The 21,095-nt window shown below is 46.7% G+C and overlaps 2 protein-coding genes across 3 annotated transcripts in view; one reads left to right on the top strand and one right to left on the bottom strand.

Moving 5' to 3' along the window:
- The window catches only part of GLP2R (glucagon like peptide 2 receptor), a 65,809-nt gene extending 52,196 nt beyond the window's left edge, over positions 1-13,613 (bottom strand). Inside the window, exons 1-3 of one of the 2 annotated variants that reach the window (XM_523787.8) lie at positions 13,166-13,613; positions 5,516-5,603; positions 2,930-3,034 (exon numbers count right to left, since the gene is read on the bottom strand). In XM_523787.8, the coding sequence (XP_523787.4) occupies positions 2,930-3,034; positions 5,516-5,603; positions 13,166-13,354 (382 nt within the window). In that variant the 5' untranslated portion in view covers positions 13,355-13,613. Of the gene's footprint in view, positions 1-2,929; positions 3,035-5,515; positions 5,604-13,165 lie in introns of those variants that run through there. The other variant, XM_016932394.3, reaches the window with a different exon arrangement.
- A 3,696-nt stretch (positions 13,614-17,309) lies between these two features.
- Positions 17,310-21,095, top strand: part of GSG1L2 (GSG1 like 2) — a 21,379-nt gene continuing 17,593 nt past the window's right edge. Inside the window, exon 1 of the mRNA XM_016932397.3 lies at positions 17,310-17,640. Coding sequence (XP_016787886.3) covers positions 17,331-17,640 — 310 coding nt within the window. The 5' untranslated portion in view covers positions 17,310-17,330. The remainder of the gene's footprint in view (positions 17,641-21,095) is intronic.

The following is a 21,095-nucleotide window of genomic DNA, read 5'->3' on the forward strand; positions in this document are numbered from 1 at the left end:
AAGGAAGAGGAGTTTGTTTTCCTCTCCTCCATTTTCTACTCCCCTCTGTCCCTCAGTTTCTACTTCAATTGATGACAAGTCTTGAGCATTCTGCCTCCAACACTTTAATCTTTCTCCTTCTCCCCGCCCTCTTGCCCTTGCCCAAATCCAGACCCTTAGCATGCTGTTTTCTGGGACACTGCAGTAGTTTCCCCACTCTCCTCCTTGGTTCCTCCATTCCTCTGTCCAATAGCTGCATGCTCTCAACGTGATTCTCCCAGACTACAACTTGTGCTCCATTTTTATGCCTTAACACCTTCTGGGACTCCACATAATCTTCCTCTACAGAAGAAAGCTTGAAACCCTAGTGACTAACACCCAGCTGCCTTCGTCATCAGCCCCCAGCCTCAGTCGTCAGTTACAGCTTCTGTTTGCCATCAGGCGCTCAGTGGCGCAATATGGGCTCACTGCAGGCTCCGCCTCCCGCGTTCACGCCATTCTCCTGCCTCAGCCTCCGGAGTAGCTGGGACTACAGGCGCCAGGCGCTCCCTCTTCTGATATTACCAAGCTCCTTCCTCTCTCCCATCTCACAGGGACTCTCCTGCACTCTGTGCATTTGCACATGTTCTCCTCTGCGCCCTTCCACGGTCTCCACATTCTCTTTTCACTGCAGGGATCCATTTGGATTCTAAAGATTTAATGCACAGAATGGCGGGTGGAAGAGTAACTTCCCACCTCTTGCAAATCACACTCCCTTCACATTCCAGAAGCCCAAAACCTATTTTTTTTTAAAGAGGCTTTAATTTAACTTCTTTGTAAATGTGGCTTTTTGAACACTTCATTTTCTCTTACAGTGGAATGGATCTGTGTTTTTAGCTCTTGGAAAGGGACAGGTAGACAGTGAGCAGAGAGGGACAGGTAGACAGTGAGCAGAGAAGTAGGGATCGGCTCCACATGCTACTGAGAAGTCCAGGTGTTTGGGGCCTCTAGACTTGAAGGAATCCAAGGGGCTCCTCCCTGGATTCAGCTTCAGCTCCCGCGGACCGAGCGGCAGCTGTGCGACGCACCCTGTGAGTGCCTTCTCATTGACTCCTCGGAGTGACCTTCAGAATTAGCAACTCTCCTTCCCTTCATAGATGAGGAAGTGGAAGCTCAGGGGGCTGTGGGAATTTGCCCAAAGTCTCCAAAGTGTAAAATAGAGGGACTGGGTCTGACCTCGGGGCTCCTGACTCCACACCCAGTGCTCTTTTCCCTCACTGAGCTGCTCCCAGGGGTACTGTGCCTGAGTCATTCAGAGTCCTCGGATCCAGCGAGTTATCTCTTCCACCCTCCCTAAAATCTCACATTCTCATGCTTCTTGGGATGATTCCAACTGGATTTCATCAGAGAACACTTCCATAAAATAGGTCACTAACTCTCCCACCCAGAAATGTATCTTCCTTCTAAACACTCTCTCTCTCTCTGCTCTAGAGGCGCAAAACATTGAAACCAAAGTTGCACGATGGGATGATTTATCGGGCTGAAATTAAATACAAAAGGCTATCATCTTACCCTCTCAGAAGCTGGTTCTCACCTTGTTTTGCCTGGAGCTTGTAACCACTTATCTTTCCTGAGAACAGTTTTAGTTGTCCTTATATTTGCCGGTGGTCTGTGGTCAAAGGCAACAGGAATCTAACCAGTAATCACCTCTCTACTCTTTCAGAATAAAATAACCAAGAGGTCGGGCTTCTGGGGCTGGTAGGGATGGGATATTATCCTGGGTATCTAAGTAATGTTTACTTCCTTGAAACAGCATCAGAGCAAGCTAAGTGGTTAAATTCTCCATCCAAGTCCCATGGGAGTTAAAAACACTAACCTATTGGCACCTCCTTTCAATGTGAATGCAAAGGGTTCTTTGAAAATCCTTCCTCCCCATCCAACAACCCAAAAATTGTGTGGAGGTTAGCATCCCAATCTTTCTCCCCCAACTGTTTCTCCTCTCCACGACAGTGGCCATTCTTACCCCCACTGCAGCCAAATTTAGTGGCTGCTGGATCTGTACTCTAGAAGCTTCAAAGTAGGAGAGCTACTTATTTGTAAGATCTAAAAATCAAAACAATTGAACTCATGGACATAGAGAGTAGAAGGATGGTTGCCAGAGGCTGGGAAGGGTAGTGGGCGGCTGGGACAGTGGAGGTGGGGAGGGATGATGGGTAGAAAAAATAGAAAGAATGAATAAGATCTACTCTTTGATAGCACAACTGGTGATGATAGTCAATAATAACTTAATCGGCCAGGCGCGGTGCTCACGCCTGTAATCCCAGCACTTTGGGAGGCCGAGGCAGGTGGATCACCTGAGGTCAGGAGACTGAGACCATCCTGGCTAACACGGTGAAATCCTGTCTCTACTAAAAATACAAAAAAATTAGCCGAGTGTGGTGGCGGTGGATGCCTGTAGTCACAGCTACTCGGGAGGCTGAGGCAGGAGAATCGCTTGAACCTGGGAGGCGGAGGTTGCAGTGAGCTGAGATCGCGCCACCACACTCCAGCCTGGGCGACAGAGTGAGATTTCATCTCAAAAAATAGATATATAATAGTAATAATAATAATAATAATAACTTAATCCTCCATTTTGAAATAACTTAAGGAGTGTAATTGGATTGTTTGTAACTGAAAAGATAAATGCTTGAGGGGATGGATACCCCATTCTCCATGCTTATTCACATTGCATGCCTGTATCAAAACATCTCATGTACCCCACAAATATATACACCTACTATGCAACCACAAAGATAAATAAAAATAAATATATACATACATACATACATAAAAATAAACAGAACATCCAGGAACAGAAAAATTACAGAAGGAAGATGTATTACTGAGAGCTTAGACGGGGACTGTTTGTGGGGGAAGAGGACTTCAGAAAAGCACTTGGTTGGGGAAAATTGGTAAAAATAAGACTTATTACCTTCACTCCACCAAGGTAAGTATGAAGGGCAGGGTACAGAGACATTTCCAGGAGAAGAATGAGGCCAACACACGTACTGATCAAATGTCCCGTTACAAAATATGCCTACAGAGAGAAGAAGGGTCTGATAAACATCAGTGTTTTAGCACAGGGATGCCACTGGTGGAGGCAGAGGCACCGTGGGAGCCCACCTTCCTGGCACTGGAAGCTGGAAACCAGTGCAGAAACCAGCAGAAACTGTGCAGAAACCAGCATGGGTGCCCCACTCTCTAGATGAGTCAAGGATGGGGAATGATTTGGGGACCACAGGAATGCTGAATGCAGTCCCAAAGAATGTGCATTCGTCTGCCCAACTTGACCTCCGGTCAATTACGTCAATGTACACATCATGCTGATTTTGCTTTATTTGACATGAACTAAACTTTCTTTCTGTTTTTTTTGGAGATGGAGTCTCACTCTATTGCCCAGGCTGGAGTACAATGGCGTGATCTCGTCTCACCGCAACCTCCACGTCCCAGGCTCAAGCGACTCTCCTGCCTCAGCCTCCAGAGTAGCTAGGACTACAGGCATGTGCCACCATGCCCAGCTAATTTTTGTATTTGTAGTAGAGACAGGGTTTCACTATGTTGGCCAGGCTGGTCTCGAACTCCTGACCTCAAGTGATCTGCCCACCTCGGCCTCCCAAAGTGCTGGGATTATAGGCATGAGACACCACGCCCAGCCACCGACATGAACTAAACTTTCACAGAAACTTGGGGACAGGAGGACACTTGGAGGCTGAGCCAGTGCCTTATGTTCCACAATCAGCTAAATAATCATCAAACCTTCACCAATTAGATCCCAGGGCACACTTACTCTGTGAATGTGCAAAACGACCAGCGGAATACGGAGGATCAAGATCAAGGTCCTTGGTCACACATAACCAACACAAGTACTATATAGTCATATCTCTCCATTTGCCATATCTCTCCATTTGAGCACTAATTCAATGATCATTATTAGATACTTGGACCATCTCAGGGGATGATTTACCCTGGTGTTTGGCAATGGGAAGCAACAACCTTAAAACTCCACCTTATGGGCCTCCCGGAATCAAATGGAAGTATTTCAGACTAGGTCCCAAACTTCTAATATTACAGGCTCTTGACTCCTGGAAGTCAAGCATCATTCCCCACCATCTGCTCCCTATTAGGCTAAAATGGCCAGGATTCTGGATCACGAGGTCAGGGGATCGAGACCATCCTGGCCAACATGGTGAAACCCCGTCTCTGCTAAAAACACAAAAATTAGCCGGGAGTGGTGGCGGGCACCTGTAATCCCAGCTACTCAGGAGGCTGAGGCAGGAGAATCTCTTGAACCAGGGAGTTGGAGGTTGCAGTGAGCTGAGATCGCGCCACTGCACTCCAGCCTGGCAACAGAGTGAGACTCTGTCTCAAAAAAAAAAAAAGGCCAGGTTTCTGGCATTGAAATCTTAGAAACACCATGGTGCTAGGTTATGAGCTGGCTTGGGACACCATGTCGACCTGGCTGCCAGGTGTCAGCACCTGGTCTGGGTAAGGCAGTGCTCACCTGAGCTGTGCATGGCATGGCTCTGGATGAAAGCCTGCCTTACCTTGATCTCAGAAAGCAGTGTTCTCCAAAGCGAGAGGTGGTTCCTGCAGCTGATCTCAAGGCTTGACTACCACCTGCCTGGGCCCATGAGGTCTTCAAAGGGAGCTGGGAAGGGCTTGAAGCCTGGGACTGCCTTTGGGTGAAGAAAGACAGGGAGAGTTCACAGTGTCCTGTCAATCTCAAGGCCTCTGAATAAAATGATCTGAAAGCAGCCGGAGCTGGGGATTGTCCTCAGTAGGCTCAGAGGCAATGGGCCAAGGTACTTTCTTCTTTTTTTCTTTTGGAGGTGGGCATGGTGCACATGGCTGCACCCGAAGAGTCAGCCTGCAGACAACAATTACATATCCGCTAGAATGTTCTGAACTTAGTGTAGGCTTGGATAAGAGAAATGTTACTATTCAGATTTAGTTAATGCCCTGGGAGATGGGAGACCCGCGGCCCCCCACCCCCGCCCCCCATTCCTTTAACAGATTCCCAGGCTAATCTACAGCAGATAATCATGTCATATGATCAGGTGATGAGTGTGCCATGGCAGATGGCTTTTATCAAAGATGGCCACATCCACATACATGTGGTTTCATATGTTTCCTTACAGTGGGGCATGGGGTCTGTGTTTCTGTACTGTTAGCCTGAGTAGAGCTTTGTAGCTGTCTGACCAGTTGAACATGGCCGAAGTGATCTTGTATGACTTCCAAGGCCAAGTCATAAAAGGCAATCTGGCCTCTGGTCAGGCAGGCCCTTAGAGACCTCACCATCATGCTGTATGGAAGCCCCGGCCAAGTGTAGAGGCCATGGGAGTCTTCCAGCTAAACTCTAGACATTACAGAGCGGAAACAAGCCATCCCCAGTGTGCCCTGTCTGAATTCCTCACCCACAGAAACTATGAGAAGTAATAAGTGACTAATTATTGTTTTGAGCCGCTAAGCTTTGGGGCAATTTGTTACACAGCCACGGATAACTAATACACATGCTTACCAGAAGGTTCCTTGAGTAAGTCTCTCAGACATGCCTGTTTGTACTGAGCCCACTTCCGAGTCGTTTCCTCAAGGAGGGATCCTGTAACCTGAGCAAACAAAAACATGGTCACCCCCAGTGACCAAGCACAGATGTGGCCTTGTTGTCGCTTCACACCATGATTCTCCAACCTTCCCACTGAAGTGCCCACAATGGCCCACAGCAAAGAAATGGCATTTCTTCAGCATCTTATGTTCTATCTTAAGAGTACATACAAATTTTACATTCACTCCATAACCTAATCATATTGGCTTTAATACAAATATGAAAAAAAAATTAAAAACCTTTAAGTGAAGTTGACATTTCAAGAGTACGCAATATTCTTATCCTAAACTTTTGCATCCTCCCACATGAATAGTTGCATGCTTCTAAGACTATGTAGATCCCAAAGAGAGATGCATCACACTAAGACGCAACAATGTGACAGAAGGACCAGAGGATTGCAGAAGCCTGCATTGCCCAGGTATCTGCAGGTCCAAAGTCAAAGGCTCAAAGGCTCTGAGTAGACAGATTCTCTGCTCTGGAGGTGACCATGATTTTTTCTGCTCAGGTTATAGGATCTTTTCTTTCTTTCTTTCTTTTTTTTTTTTTTTAAGACGGAGTCTTAATCTGTTACCAGGCTGGAGTGCAGTGGTGCGATCTCAACTCACTGCAACCTCCGCCTCCTGGGTTCAAGCGATTCTCCTGCCTCAGCCTCCCCGAGTAGCTGGGACTACAGGTGCGCACCACCGTGCTCAGCTAATTTTTTTGTATTTTTAGTAGCGATGGGGTTTCACCATGTTGGGCAGGATGGTCTTGATCTCCTGACCTCGTGATCTGCCTACCTCAGCCTCCCAAAGTGCTGGGATCACAGGTGTGAGCCACCGCGCCTGGCCCAGATCTATTCTTGAGAAGTCAATTCGGAAGTGGGTTCAGTACAAAGAGAAGTGTCTGAGAGACTTACTCAAGCTACTGAGGAGTTGGGATTTTTTTCCTTTCTAATGTTGACTATTTCATGCCACTGAACCTTGGAAATACAGCATGTTTTGGGCTTTCCAGATAACTGGGCTGTGTAACAGCTTCTAGTTGTGTACCTGTACCACTTCTTTTGATTTTATTTTTATTTTATTTATTTACTTTTTTGAGACAAGTTCTCCTCACTCTGTTGCCCAGGCTAGAGTGTGATGGGACAATCTCCGCTCACTGCAACCCCTGCCTCCCAGGCTCAAGTGATCCTCACACCTCAGCATCCTGAGTAGCTGGGACTACAGGCACATGCCACCATGCTCGGCTAATTTTTTTTGTTGTTGTTGTTTAGATGGAGTCTCCCTCTGTCACCCAGGCTGGAGTGCAGTGGCGTTATCTCAGCTCACTGCAACCTCCGCCTCCTGGGTTCAAGAGATTCTCCTGCCTCCCCTCCTGAGTAGGTGAAATTACAGGCGTGGCTGGCTAATTTTTGTATTTTTAGTAGAGACAGGCTTTCACCATGTTGATCAGCCTGGTCTCGAACTCCTGACCCTGTGATCCGCCCTCCTCAGCCTCCCAAAGTTCTAGGATTACAGGCATGAGCCACTGCACCTGGCCCTAATTTTTGTATTTTTTGTAGAGACAGGATTTCGCTACATTTCCCAGGCTGGTCTCAAATTCCTGGGCTCAAATGATCCTCCTGCCTTGGCCTCTCAAAGTGCTAGGATTACAGGCATGAGCCACTATACCTGGGCTTCTTTTGATTTTAAAAAGGGCTTCTCTTCTATTGTTCATCAGGCACCTATTGTGGGCCAGGCCTTGTGTTAAGGAGGAATTAAAGAGGATACAGAGATGAGTGAGACACAGCCCCTGCCCTAAAAAGGACTTAGAATCTGTTCCAGAGACGGCAGCTATATAACTGGCTGGCATGCAAGGCCAAGGGCATTCTGGTCTGTCGTCCTTGGCATCCCTACGAGCTTCTGCCCTGTGTGGCTCAGTTCTCTCCATTACAAACCTGAAACCAGGAGTTGTCCGCAGCAGCTCCCTTCCCCTTGTCCAGGTTCCATCGACCCCACCTCCTTAACGTCTCTCCTGTCCAACCCTGTCTTCCCTTTCCTCCTCTGGCCTGGTGCCACCATCCACCCTCCACACTGCTCCACAGTGACAAGAGAACAGGCCAGAGCTGAGCACAGGGCTCTCCTGCCTACAGTCTTCCACTTAAGGCCTGTGGTCTCAGGATTTAGCATCTCAGCCATCCTTGTCCCAAGTCATGCTCCTTCATGACTTCTCATCCTTGCACTTCCCATTGGCACTCGCTTCTGCCCTCATTTTCACCTGGTGAACTCCTAGTCATCCTTCAAGGCCCAACTCAAGCCTAGAGACCCTTGGCCACACTTAGCCACTCGTCTCCCTGAGTCTTGAGCTTGTCACCCTTCCCCTGCATGACCGATCCCTATGGCCCATCACACTGCAATGTCATTGGTGGGCCACTTATCCATCTTCCTCCCTATCCCATAAGCTCCTTGAGGACTGAGAGGTGTCTTTCATCTCTGAATACAAGCCCCCAGCACAGGGCCGGAGTTAATGCTCTTGCTGTCCTTCATTTTCAGAGGCTCACTTGTGAGACGGAGGATGAGGAAGGGTTCAGTAAATGATCTGGGCTAAGATCACCCAGTTAATCATTTGGCTTTAAGGTTTTCTCTCTTCTCACAAGGGGCAACAAGCTCAAATGTTTTCTAGGGCCAGGTAGATTTAAGGTTATCCCAAAAGAATGAGGTAGGACTGGTATACCAGTAGAGAGTGCAGCAACAATCACACAGCCAACTTTTTGAAGAAGAGCTAGTGTGGTCATCACTAGACCAGCAGTTCCCAAACTTATTGACTCAGTAATTTTTCCACAGCACTTCTAGGCCAAAAGATAAATCTAAAGCCCCACTTATTAAGTAAGTAAGTCCAAACAACTTAATAAATATTTATGCCTTAACAGCTTAGTGCCTGCTGTCCATTGCACAACTTCTCAAGCTTTAGGATCAGATCGGATGCCACCACCTTTATTTCCTGTTCCACACTGATTTTTGTGCTATACTTGCTTTTTAATCACAGGACCTGTGGAAAACCCAGCTTTGCAAAGAGACAACATCATCAAAAGGGAGGGGGTGAGATCTAATGTTAACACCATGAATACCTTAAGCTAGTAGTTTGCATGGTGTCTGGAAAATGCTACATATCACTGTACTTCCCTTGAAAAATTAAAATATCTCATAGCACCCCTGTGAGTTCACAGTGGTGCCCTGAGGTATACAAGCACACAGTTTGAGAATCATGCAATTATCCAATAAGTAATAATAATGATACAATAATTGTCATTTATCCCTTGATTTCAGTTTCCTATGAGTTTGGAATCTCTATTAATATCTCTCTCTGAGTTATGGCCCAAGAGGAAGCATGTAAGTTATTAACATATTGTTTAAAGAAGTAAACATCTTTAATGGCACCATAACTGACTCTAAATCATTTTTACAAATTCAGCAGATGAGTTGCTAATCAAATAATAAGCTTCTAGAATCCTCCAAGTCATCAGTGTAAGATCCATTGGTGGACAAAGTACTATTTATGACCCCAGGGACCTCTCTGGGACCTGATTAAGGAAGAGACAATAAAATCAGCCTCTGGAGTAATGTTCCCCTATCCTCCATTCTTTGCCATGGCCAATGGTCATAGTCAAAAGCAGAAAAACAAACTAAAACTAAAAAGTACTGAATTTTGTCAGTCTAGGGGAGCTGGACAAACTCAGACTGTCTTCCCTTGCCCTAAAGACATAAAAAACACAATGGGTTCATCCAAGTTCAATCACAGCCAGATTCCCAAAGTCATGAGGAAAGAAGATATACGGGTGAATTTTTTTCCAACTGGAAAAGTCCAGCTTGACCTTGATTCCTTTTCCCGTGCATAGGCAACCAGCATCAGCAACGAACTTGGCCGAGAAGGGATTAAGGAAAAGGAAAGAAAAATCCTTATACTGACTCTCTTTAAATAAATCTGTTTTTCTTTGTTAGAGAAGGAATACACTTCACTGTAGATGAAATAGAAACCACAGCTATGCAAAAAGGGGAGAAGGTGAAATTATCATCTCATTACTCAGAAATTACCATCTACTTCCAGATTCTTCTCTCTGTGAATGAAAGACACATTCATTGTCTTTCTTTTCTTTTTTATTGTGACTTCAAAGGGAATAATCTTGTTTCAAAGCCTTTTATGTTTCATTAGAAGACCAATATTGTGAATATATTTCCATTTCAAGAAAAAATAATAAATGAAGTAAAGCATCCTTTTAACAGCTACATAACATTCTATGAAAAAAAGTGATATAATTTAGTTTTTAAATCCTCTAGCGTTGAATGCCTATGTTGTTTTAAGATGTTTGCTGACGTAAATGATGCTGTGATTAAAATCCTCATAGTTGAACATTTGAGAGCACGTCTTTATTTCTTAGAAATTCTTTGAATTTGAATTTCTGGGTCACAGAATACACATAGTTTTAAAGGTTTTTGATTGCCAAACTGTCTACCCTCAGCAAAAAAAAAAAAAAAAAATTAAAAATTTTAAATATGCACCATTTTACCCTCCTGCCATCCATGTATAAAAGGGCCACAATGTATTTCTCAAAAATCCTTAGATAGTTTATGTTTTTGATGCCAAAGCAACTGCTAAATAACTTAAATGAGTGTGGGAGAGAGTGGTGTGGGGATAACACTACCTCCCTGCTTGAATTTAGAAACTAAACTATCCCTGAGAATTTCTCATTAAGTGAAATTTTTGAAGACTTCCTGCCAGAACACACACCACAGTCATTTATATTCCATGCAGGGAAAGAGGCTATGAGCAGAATTTATCATGAAAGTCTTCACAAAGCCTTGTAATATAAACATCTAGAAAAGGAATATGGGGTTAAGATGGAGAACCAAGAGTAAGGCCATCAGAATTACAGACACACCCGGAGGACAGACAGCCAGAAATGCTCTGAAAACGCAGACTGGGTGGCAGAGAGTGGAAGCAGACACTGCCAGCAGACATGTTATTGATTATAAAAATACCAGACTGAAAGGGCCAAGGTGTGGCTTTCTCAGCCTGGTAAGCCGGCCCGAGGCTCTGCAGATTCCGCTGTTGTAACATAAATATTCATACATCAACAACTCCCAAGAGCACTCCAGAAGAAAAAACACAGGGCTTCAAACACCCCGGGTAGGCACAATGGCTACAGTGCTCAGGAGCTACAGCATCGAACGCAACCATTTAACTCCTCTGAAGCTTAATTTGCCCATCTGTAAAAGGGGCTCAGTAATAACACTCTTCTCAGAGGCTTGTGTTGAGGATTAAGTAAGATGATGTGTGAGGAAGCATTTTATGATAATATCCTGAGCGCTGTCTCAGGGCTTGGCATGTGGTCAGCAATCCACATTTGTGAACAAAACTACATGATAAGCCGGATACACTCACTCAGTGTTGATATGAGATATCCAGAGAATGGAAGCAAGGATGAATGTTCTGAACCAACCCTCCCACCAAATGGTCCCACCACTAACACATTGAAGTCCTGGGACCAGAGGCAGGCCAGGGCCACCTGCCTGAAGGATGTTCTGGTCACTGGGGGAGAGGCTGCCATGATGGCAAGAATTCCATGAAACCATTGATTGGGCTCACATTTACAATCCATGAGGGCCTAAAGGAAGCCTCTAGGGGAACCTGGATGTAGGAAATCTGGCAGGGGTTATCTGCCTCTCTAGCCCCAGGCTTGCAGCAAAGAAAGCGTGAGGTGAACCCTCATGAGACCTGGTACCACAGCCTGCCCTACATGGGGATTGGAGGGGTTTAGAATTCCAAGACCATGAACAGGGACTCACCCTGCCCATGGAACAAAGGAGGAAGACAGCCATTCCTTTTTTTTTTTTTTTTTTTTTTGGGACAGATCCTCACTCTACTGCCCAGACTGGAGTGCAATGGCGTGATCTTGGCTCACTGCAACCTCCACCTCCAGGTTCAAGCAATTCTCCTGCCTCAGCCTCCTGAGCAACTGGCATTACAGGCATACACCACCATGCCCAGATAATTTTTGTATTTTTTAGTACAGACGGGGTTTCACCACGTTGGCCAGGCCGGACTTGAACTCCTGACCTTGTGATCTGCCCACCTCAGCCTCCCAAAGTGTTGGGGTTACAGGCGTGAGCTACCGTGCCCGGTCTGAGCCATTCCTTAAGCTATTTTCATTATTCAGACAAGTGGAACTGGGGTTCCTTCCCATCATCCTTTTATACTGCCCATAGCCCAGTATCCAAATGGAAACTTGGAAAGAGGACAAAGGTCTAATCTTCTTGGATAGAATAAAGCAAGCTACCAGCATGCCCAACGATAGAGGATAGTTAAATACGTTACAATAGACCCTTAAAGCCCTTAAATATTATACCATGGATCTACATTTACTAACATGGACGAATGTTGCTCAACTTCTCCGAGACTCAGTTTACTCATCTGTAAAAGGGGATTAACAAGAGAACCTCAGTCTATAGGGTTGCTGAAAACACAGAAGGAGAAAATATGAGGAACGGGGGCACCTGGCACTCAACCCAGTGCAGAGCAAGTGCTCCATAGTGATGTCAGCTGTGTTATTAGTGTATTTTGTTATGAAGAAAGCAGATTACAAAATAATATTTATAGTATGTGCCTGTGTTTGTTTAAAAAAAAAACTGTATGTAGGCCTGGTACAGTGGCTCATGCCTATAATCTCAGTACTTTGGGAGGCCGAGGCAGGTAGATCACTTGAGGTCAGGAGTTCAAGACCAGCCTGGCCAACATGGTGAAACCCCGTCTCTACTAAAATACAAAAATTAGCTGGGTGGTGGCACGTACCTGTAATCCCAGCTACTCAGGAGGCTGAGGCAGGAAAATCACTTGAACCCGGGAGGCAGAGGTTGCAGTGAGCCAAGATCTCACCACTGCACTTCAGCCTGGGCGACAGAGCGAGACCCCATCTCAAAAAACAAACAAACAAACAAACAAAAAACTGTATGCAAACAATGGTAGAAAAATGTCTGGAAGTATAAGCCCCCAAATGTGAATGAGGATGATCTGTAGCTGTTGGAAGTAGAGTGATTTGTAGTTTGCATTTCACTTCTTTGAATTGTATTTTAAAAAAACAATTAGCGTTCTACATTTTTGTAATGAAAGGAAAAAGGAAACAGAAGGGAAAGGAAAGGAAAAAGAAAAATGGATTTGCTCAACCTAAATACTCAAAGCTGGGAGAATACTGAAGACAAACAGAAGGATATGTGCAGCAATTGTAAATGCTATTTGCAGAACTCACATTGACGTGGGGAAATGCTTATAATATGATGCGGGGCTGGTTGGGGGGACCAGGACACAACATGTTTTATGCTTCCTAATATCAGCTGTTGTAAAAAAAAAAAAGCAAATGCATAGAGAAAAGGTTTGAGGACAATATGCCAAAATATGAACAGTGATTACCTTTGAATGCTAGGATTATGGCGGCTCATTATTTTCTTAACACTGTTTTCTCTTTTCCAAATTGCTTACATGAGGCCTAAATTGCTTCTTTTAAAAAAAAATCAGGAAATACAACTGATAATTATAATAATAATGAACTGCTCTTACTTGCTTGATGGAAACCAGCAGGACCAGAGTGAGGAAGGGCCTCCCAGGGGCCCAGAGAGAGCACTTCCTGTGGAAGGAGAGAGGACTGGTCCCCCAGGGGGCAGGGATGCCCATGGGCAGCTCGGGGACGCCAGGCAGAAGTCCCGCGCTTCCTCTCCCAGGCCCTGCCCTGCTCGATCCCAGCTTCATCTTCCTCGTGCACCTTCACAAGTAGGGGTACATCTCTCTAGCCGTCCAAGATGCACCGCAGGCAGCCTCCTCTTGCATTCCTCTTGGTCCAGAGAGGAAATGTTTGCACAAATCCTCTCCACGCTGCGCCGAGAGTGTCTGAGGCGGTCTAGAGCTATCTACGGAGTCTTCAGAGTTCCTCCTCAGCCCTGGCTCATCCCCCGCCCCTGCCCCCCCAAAAGAAGGGAGATTTTTCCCAGACCTTCCCTAAGTCAGCTGTGCTTTCCGGGACTTCCTTGACAGGCCGAGGAGAAAGAACAAGGCAGTCAGCGGGCTCCACCCTGAAGGTTCTGCTCAATGCACGAAGCTGGCTGAGACAGGCTGGGGTTTGAGCTACAGAGGAATGGCTGGCAGAAGGTGATGGGCCTCGAGCCAGTTTAGAGGCAGGTGTCTTTTTGAGGCAGGGTATTTCTTTCTAAGGCATTAAGCTTGTCCAGGCTGGGCTGAGACTAACCACAAAGGCAAAATCTCCTCTGGGTCCTGTTTATGCAGAGACTGCAGGAGAGGTGGTTGCTCAGCTCAGGAGAGAACAGCTCCCAGCCCAGGCCATGAAGCAAAAACCCAATCAGCAGCGTAGGTTATGCCTACACAGTAGCAAAACAGTGTGTTGAAAAGTGCAACATTCACTCGTCTTGAATGCCCACTTGTTCTAAGCACATGTGGCTCAGCCCACCTGACAGACCCTTTTATGGAATTGATGATACATCACTTACTAACCAGCACAGGAGTACGCTGTCCCCACAACTCACATTGACAACATCTTTTAATCCACCGTCCTATTTCCCACATCCTGACAATAACCCCATGAGGATACGATGAATTCTCCATTTGACACCTGAGAAACATTGAGGCTCAGAGAGGTTGGATGGCTTGCCCAAAGCCACACAGCAAGTAAACAGCCGAACCGGATAGGCAGGTCTTCTGACCAGAGTTGCTTGAGCACAGGTACTTGGGAAGGTGCCCTGTCCTGCCCCTGCCCTCTCCGGTGAGTTCTTAGCAGGCTCATCGCCATGCCTCCCAAAGGCTCTGCTTGGAACTTCTTACCCCACCTCTCCCAGGCCAGCTCCCAGCGTCCCTGCAATGTCTCCCAGCCTCCCAAATTGGAGGCCCAGGTGGAAGATGTCTTGATTGGTTGGAACAGTGAGTCAGCAAGAGGCAAGAAGGACATGTTTTCACTTCGTTTTTGGTTTTGTTTTTGTGTTATTTTTTCCTTCCCTCTTCAAGTCAAACATAGGAACTCATCCTGGGTAACTTTTCAACTGAATGAATTCTGAACAGTTGGGAAAAGCGGCCACGCTTTTCTTAATAGACATCCCTAAAAATCTTAAAAACTCCATGTGACAAGATTTTAGACCTTAACAATGAATAGCTCAACTAGAACAAAGACCCTAGAAATGGACTCAGAGTGGTGTCACCTCTGGAATTGACGTGGTCATCTCTCTGGGATGGCAGAGAGCAGGATGGAGTGACCCAGAGGGAGAAAGTACCCAAGGGATGGACTTTGGTCATTGAATGTGGCTGTAACTCTGTTCTGTGAGTGCTCATTAAAGATCATCTTCCAAGTTGCATGCTGGAAAATGGTCTGTCTTTAAATAAAATACCTGCTTTGCAAGAATATTCCATCTCATCTCTTGCAACTTTTTCTCAAAAACATCCTTTATTTCTGAAGGGATGAAGGTTGGGGGCCACATACGACTTCCCCACCCATTGGCTGGTTGCCCTCTAGCGATGGAACTTGGTAAGTCCTCTTCCCTTGAGACTGGACACCCCACCAGGCCAGTGAGAGCACAGGACACAGGTGCTCAGACTCGGCCAGCGGCAAAGTACAGATGGAGTGATATTAACCCAGTATCACTGTCTAGCCCAGGCACATAGATTCCAGATTCTGTCTGGGGGATATTCAGGAGGTGTCTAACACATCATCAAGAGCCTGTGTGTTTTCAGGATGCTCTGCAGAATCTTCTGCCCTCACACCTTCATCAGTGTCCTCTGCCCGAGGAGTTCCTTAAAAATCTTCAGCATCACTGCTCCTGCCAGTGCCCCGTTCAGTGAGGGCCTGAGCGATGGTGCCCAGGGTTCTGTCTTCTAGCATCTGTGGCCCCTGGCCTCAGAACCCTGCAGCCAAGTGGGATACATGCTGCCCTCCCCATTCTGCACAGCACCTCGGCCCTGAGGCAGCCTGCTTGTACCTCGCATCACCCAGGATCCCTGGAACAAGCATCTGTTTTCTGTAGTCCTTCTCTACGTAGGGCTGGACAAGAAACAGGCCTATGAAGTCCTTGGGCTTCCCTGATTATGGAATCCAACACTAAGGACCTGCTCCATGCAAAAGGCAATGGCGAGGCTGTCTCACCAAGACAGCCACCCAAACAGCCCCTGGTCTTCCATCAAAACCAGCACCCTCCACAACAGCCAAAAGGTGGAAGAAACCCAGGTGTCTGAATAGATGAACAAAATGCGATCCAATAAACACAGGGAATATTATTCTGCCTTGAAAAAGGAAGGACATTCTGACACATGCTACAACATGCATGAAGCTTGAGGACATTATGCTAAGTGAAGTAAGCAAGTCACAAAGGGACGGATACTGTATGAGTGCACTTACAGGAGGCACCTAGAGTAGTCAAATTCATAGAAACAGAGAGAAGAATGGTGGCTGCCAAGCAGAGGAGGAAGGGCAATGGGAGTTGTGTGATGGGTACAGATGATGAAAGATGAAAAGAGTTCTGGAGGTGGATGGTGGTGATGGTTGCACAACACTGCGAGCGTAGTTAATGCCACTAAACTTTGCACTTAAAAATGGTTGAGATGCCAGCCTGACCAACATGGTGAAACCCCACCTCTACTAAAAATACAAAAATTAGCCGGGTGTGGTGACGTGCTCCTGTAATCCCAGCTACTCTAGAGGGTGAGGCAGGAGAATCACTTGAACCCGGGAGGCGGAGGTTGCAGTGAGCCAAGATTATGCCACTGCACCCCAGCCTGGGCGATGGAGCGAGACTCCATATCAAAAAAAAAAAAAAAAGATTGAGATGGCCAAGTGTGGTGGCTCATGCCGGGAATCCCACACTCTGGGAGGCCGAGGCAGATGGATCACCTGAGGTCAGGAGTTTGAGAACAGCCTGGCCAACATGGTGAAACCCCGTCTCTACTAAAAATACAAAAATTAGCCGGGCATGGTGGCGGGCACCTGTAATCCCAACTACTTGGGAGGCTGAGGTAGGAGAATCATTTGAACCCAGGAAGTGGAGGTTGCAGTGAGCCAAGACGGTGCCACTGCTCTCCAGCCTGGGCGACAGAGTGAAACTCTGTCTCAAAAAAAGAAAAAAAAAAAAAAGGTTGAGATGGTTAATTTCATGTTACGTGTGTTTTACCACAATTTAAAAGCAATGCCCTCTGGCTGGGCGCGGTGGCTCACGCCTGTAATCCCAGCACTTTGGGAGGCCGAGACAGGTGGATCACGAGGTCAGGAGATCGAGACCATCCTGGGCATCATGGTGAAACCTCCTCTCCACTAAAATACAAAAAATTATCCCAGCATGGTGGCATGTACCTGTGGTCCCAGCTACTTAGGAGGCTGAGGCAGGGGAATCGCTTGAACCCGGGAGGCAGAGGTTGAGGTGAGCCAAGATCGTGCCACTGCACTCCAGCCTGGGCAACAAGAGAGAAACTCCATCTCAAAAAAACAAACAAACAAAAAACAATGCCCTCCCGCACACCTACCTCCTGGGGAGAATGGCAGGGCCAGCACCCTTGACAGGAACGTGCCCCGGCTCCGTGCCTCTGGATGTGGTGTGGCAGCACATGCAATTCCCCAGGGGGACGTGAGAGGAGGCTGTGTGAGGATGCCAGATGGCAGAGCTGAGGGGCAGGTACCGTGACGAGGTAGGAGGAGGGGGCCCCACAGCTCATCCTGCCCCACGCACCTCACTCAGCCATGGACAGGGCCAAGCAGCAGCAGGCGCTGCTCCTCCTCCCCATCTGCCTCGCCCTCACCTTCTCCCTCACCGCCGTGGTCAGCAGCCACTGGTGTGAGGGGACCCGACGGGTGGTGAAGCCACTGTGCCAGGACCAGCCGGGAGAGCAGCACTGCATTCACTTCAAACGGGACAACAGCAGCAATGGCAGGATGGACAACAATAGCCAGGCTGTCCTGTACATTTGGGAGCTGGGTGATGACAAGTTCATTCAGCGGGGGTTCCATGTGGGGCTCTGGCAGTCCTGCGAGGAGAGCCTCAACGGTGAAGGTGAGCAAAGCCTGTAGATTCTGGGGAAGACAGGTGCGGGATGGGGCAGGGGCTCTGGAGCCAGGCTGTCTGGGTTTGAATCCTGCAGATTCTGGGGGTAACAGGTGCGGGATGATGCAGGGGCTCTGGAGCCAGGCTGTCTGGGTTTGAATCCTTCATCTCCACTGATTGTCTAGGTATCCTTGAATAAGTCCCTTCACCTCTCTGAGCCTCAGTTTTCTCATCTGTAAAATGGGAATGATAGCAGTACTTACCTCCAAGAGTGATTGTAAAGATGAAATGAGCAGATTCACATACAGAGCTTGCAACAGGGCCTGACACATTGCAAGTGTTTATTAAAATTAGTTTTTCTCGTTTGTTCTTGTCACTGAATCCCTGGTATTTAAAATCCTTTGGGAATGAAAGGTGGCCCTGACCCAACTCGAAGGTGCATCCCTGTTATTTCTCCTGCACTTGGAATGATCTTGGAGTGAATCTTTAAAAACAGAAGTGTTTTTACCTCTCAAAGAATTGAGAAGGGAGGAATTTGACTCTTCCATATTAGGCAGCCTGGCTGTAAGCCCGCGTTCAGGGACAGAGTACTCTTCCCTTTCTGCTTGGGACGCAAAACCTCCAAGGCGGAAAAAGGAGGAACCCTCCCATCCCCATTTCTCTCCTGACCTCAGCTTATTACAGTCAATTTCTTGCACAGTTTTTTAACTTTTTCCAGAGTTTCTAATTGCCTTTTCTTTTTCCATTCTCATAGCATTTGATTTTTGTTCCTGAGGCCTAAGTAAAAGGCAACAAGAATGAATCCCCTGAGGCCCAGCCTGGTGGCTCATTCCTGTAATCCTAGCACTTTGGGAAGCTGAGACAGGAGAATCGCTTGAGACCAGGAGTTAGAGACCAGCCTGGCAACATAGGCAACATAGTGAGACCTCTCTTTACAAAAGGTTTTTTAAAAAAATTAGCTGGGCATGGTGGGGTGTGCCTGTGGTCCCAGCTACTCTGGGAGGATCACTTGAGCCTGGGAGGTTGAGGCTGCAGTGAGTCATCATCGTGTGACTGCCCTCCAGCCTGAATGATAGAGCGAGACCTGTCTCAAATTAAAAAAAAAAAAAAAAAAGGAACACTCAGAGGTGCTGTATGTCCCTCCCCACCACCCTCTCTCCCAGTGGTGGCCACTGTGGGGCAGTACCCAGCCTGACTGACCCTCCCATGTATCCAGGCCAGTGCCTGTGTCTTGTGCTTTAAGTGTGGTACAGACACTGCAATAGTGCCTGGAGCTAAGGCTATTTAGGGACCTCCCCAGTTCCTCGCTTCTCAGGGAGTGCTATCTTCCTATGAGTCTCTTCCCCACCTTCATGGACAGAGGCAAAAGTCTCAGGACCCTGCATCCTGGAGGATTTCCAAAACACTTCCAGAATTTTGGTTTGGAAACTGTATTCACCATACTTATAGGCAAATCGCTTGGGAAATTCCATCTCCTTTCCAAGTTCTCATATGAGGACTGCCTATAGTACTTCTGTTTCCACAGCTCTATATAGGCGTCACACCAGTTATCAAATGTATCACCCAAGGAACTTGTAAAAGAAATATCCAGGTGCCCAGTCCTGGAGGTTCTAATTTAAGAGAGCCGGGGTGGAGTCTAGAGGTCTGTGTTCTTATTTTATTTTATTTTATTTTTTATTTTGAGACGGAATTTCCCTCTTGTTGCCCAGGCTGGATTGCAACGGCGCAATCTCAGCTCACTGCAACTTCCACCTCCTGGGTCTTAAGTGATTATCCTGCCTCAGCTTCCCCAGTAGCTGGGATTACAGGCGTGAGCCACTGTGCCTGGCCAAAATTTTTTTCTAAAGAAAAAGTATACGGGCCAGGCGTGGTGGCTCACACCTGTAATCCCAGCATTTTGGAAGGCTGAGGCGGGCAGATCACCTGAGGTCAGGAGTTGGTGAAATACCATCTCTACTAAAAATACAAAAAAACAGCTGGGCGTGGTGATGTGTGCCTGTAATCCCAGCTGCTAGGGAGGCTGAGGCAGGAGAATCGCCTGATCCCGGGAGGCAGAGGTTGCAGTGAGCCGAGATGGTACCATTGCACTCCAGCCTGGGCAACAAGAGCAAAACTCTGTCTCAAAAAACAAGCAAACAAAAAAAAGTTTTAACCAAGTTGATATTTACTCATAGACAAGAGATGAACTCATTTTGAAAAGCTACTAAGAAAAATCAACACTCCCTTGCCCCTTTCTTCTCCATAACTTAGTCCCACCCTTCAGGAGAAACCACAGTTAACTTAATTGTCTCTTCTAGTATTTTCTTCCATGTTTTCAAAAACTATGGTTACATAGCCATGGCTTCATCTTAGACATTACCTATTAACTTCCTGTTATAATAAATAGGATTTAACTCTCTCACACCACAACATCCCACATACCCTCTGTCATCTTCCTAATAAAGTTATATCGCTGCTTTATTGAAATCAGTAAGCCAATAATATATTTTGACTCTATCAATATTGTTCATTATAGCATCAAAGTAGGTGCTGTGGTGATGTTTATTGCTGTGTTCAGCTTTTTGCTTTTTCTGGAGTTGCCCATTGCCTCTTCGTTTCTGATCCTTATGGCACTGGTGTTTTATTCCACTCAACTCTATTTTATCTGGTGTTATTCATGTTTCTAATAAGCCCCCCTGGTGATTATGACAGACACTAGAGTCCGAGGAGCCCACCTCAGTGTACATCAAAGACCTCTGGAAAGAAGGGAGTCAGCACAGTGCGGAGTGAATTCACTGACAGTCATTTCCTTGTCAGGCACAGGGCCAGGAGGATGGGAGGAGAGAAAGGTGAGTAAGCCCCAGTGCTGAGAGCAAGGATCCAGTGGGAGAGACCCACCTAAGGTACAAACGAACAAGGAAAAATACGATAATGGTTATAACAAGGATGCACCTATGATATGGAAATGGAAACGGGGGTGATAGAGTTTGGATAAAAAGTCATCCCCATTGTTAGAGGTGGAGGCTGGTGGGAGGTGATTGGATTGTGGAGGTGGATTTACCACGAATAGTTTAGCCCTGTTCTTTTGGTGCTGTCCTTGCAATAGTGAATGATTTCTCACGGGATCTGGTCGTTGGAAAGGGCGTGGTGGCTCACACCTGTAATCCCAGCACTTTGGGAGGCCAAGGTGGGTGGATTGCCTGAGGTCAGGAGTTCGAGACCAGCCTGGCCAACCCGGTGAAACCCTGTCTCTACTAAAACACACACACACAAAAAAAATTTAGCTGTGTGTGGTGGTGTGCACCTGTAATCCCAGCTACTCGGAAGGCTGAGGCAGGAGAATCGCTAGAACCCAGGAGGCAGAGATTGCAGTGAGCCGAGATCGCACCATTACACTCCAGCTTGGGCAACAAGAGCGAAACTCCATCTCAAAAACAAAACAAAACTAAACTAAAACTAAAACAAGAAAAGTGTGTGCCACCTTC

The sequence above is a fragment of the Pan troglodytes genome, chromosome 19, assembly GCF_028858775.2.
Source record: "Pan troglodytes isolate AG18354 chromosome 19, NHGRI_mPanTro3-v2.0_pri, whole genome shotgun sequence".
NCBI classification, from domain to species: Eukaryota; Metazoa; Chordata; class Mammalia; order Primates; family Hominidae; genus Pan; species Pan troglodytes.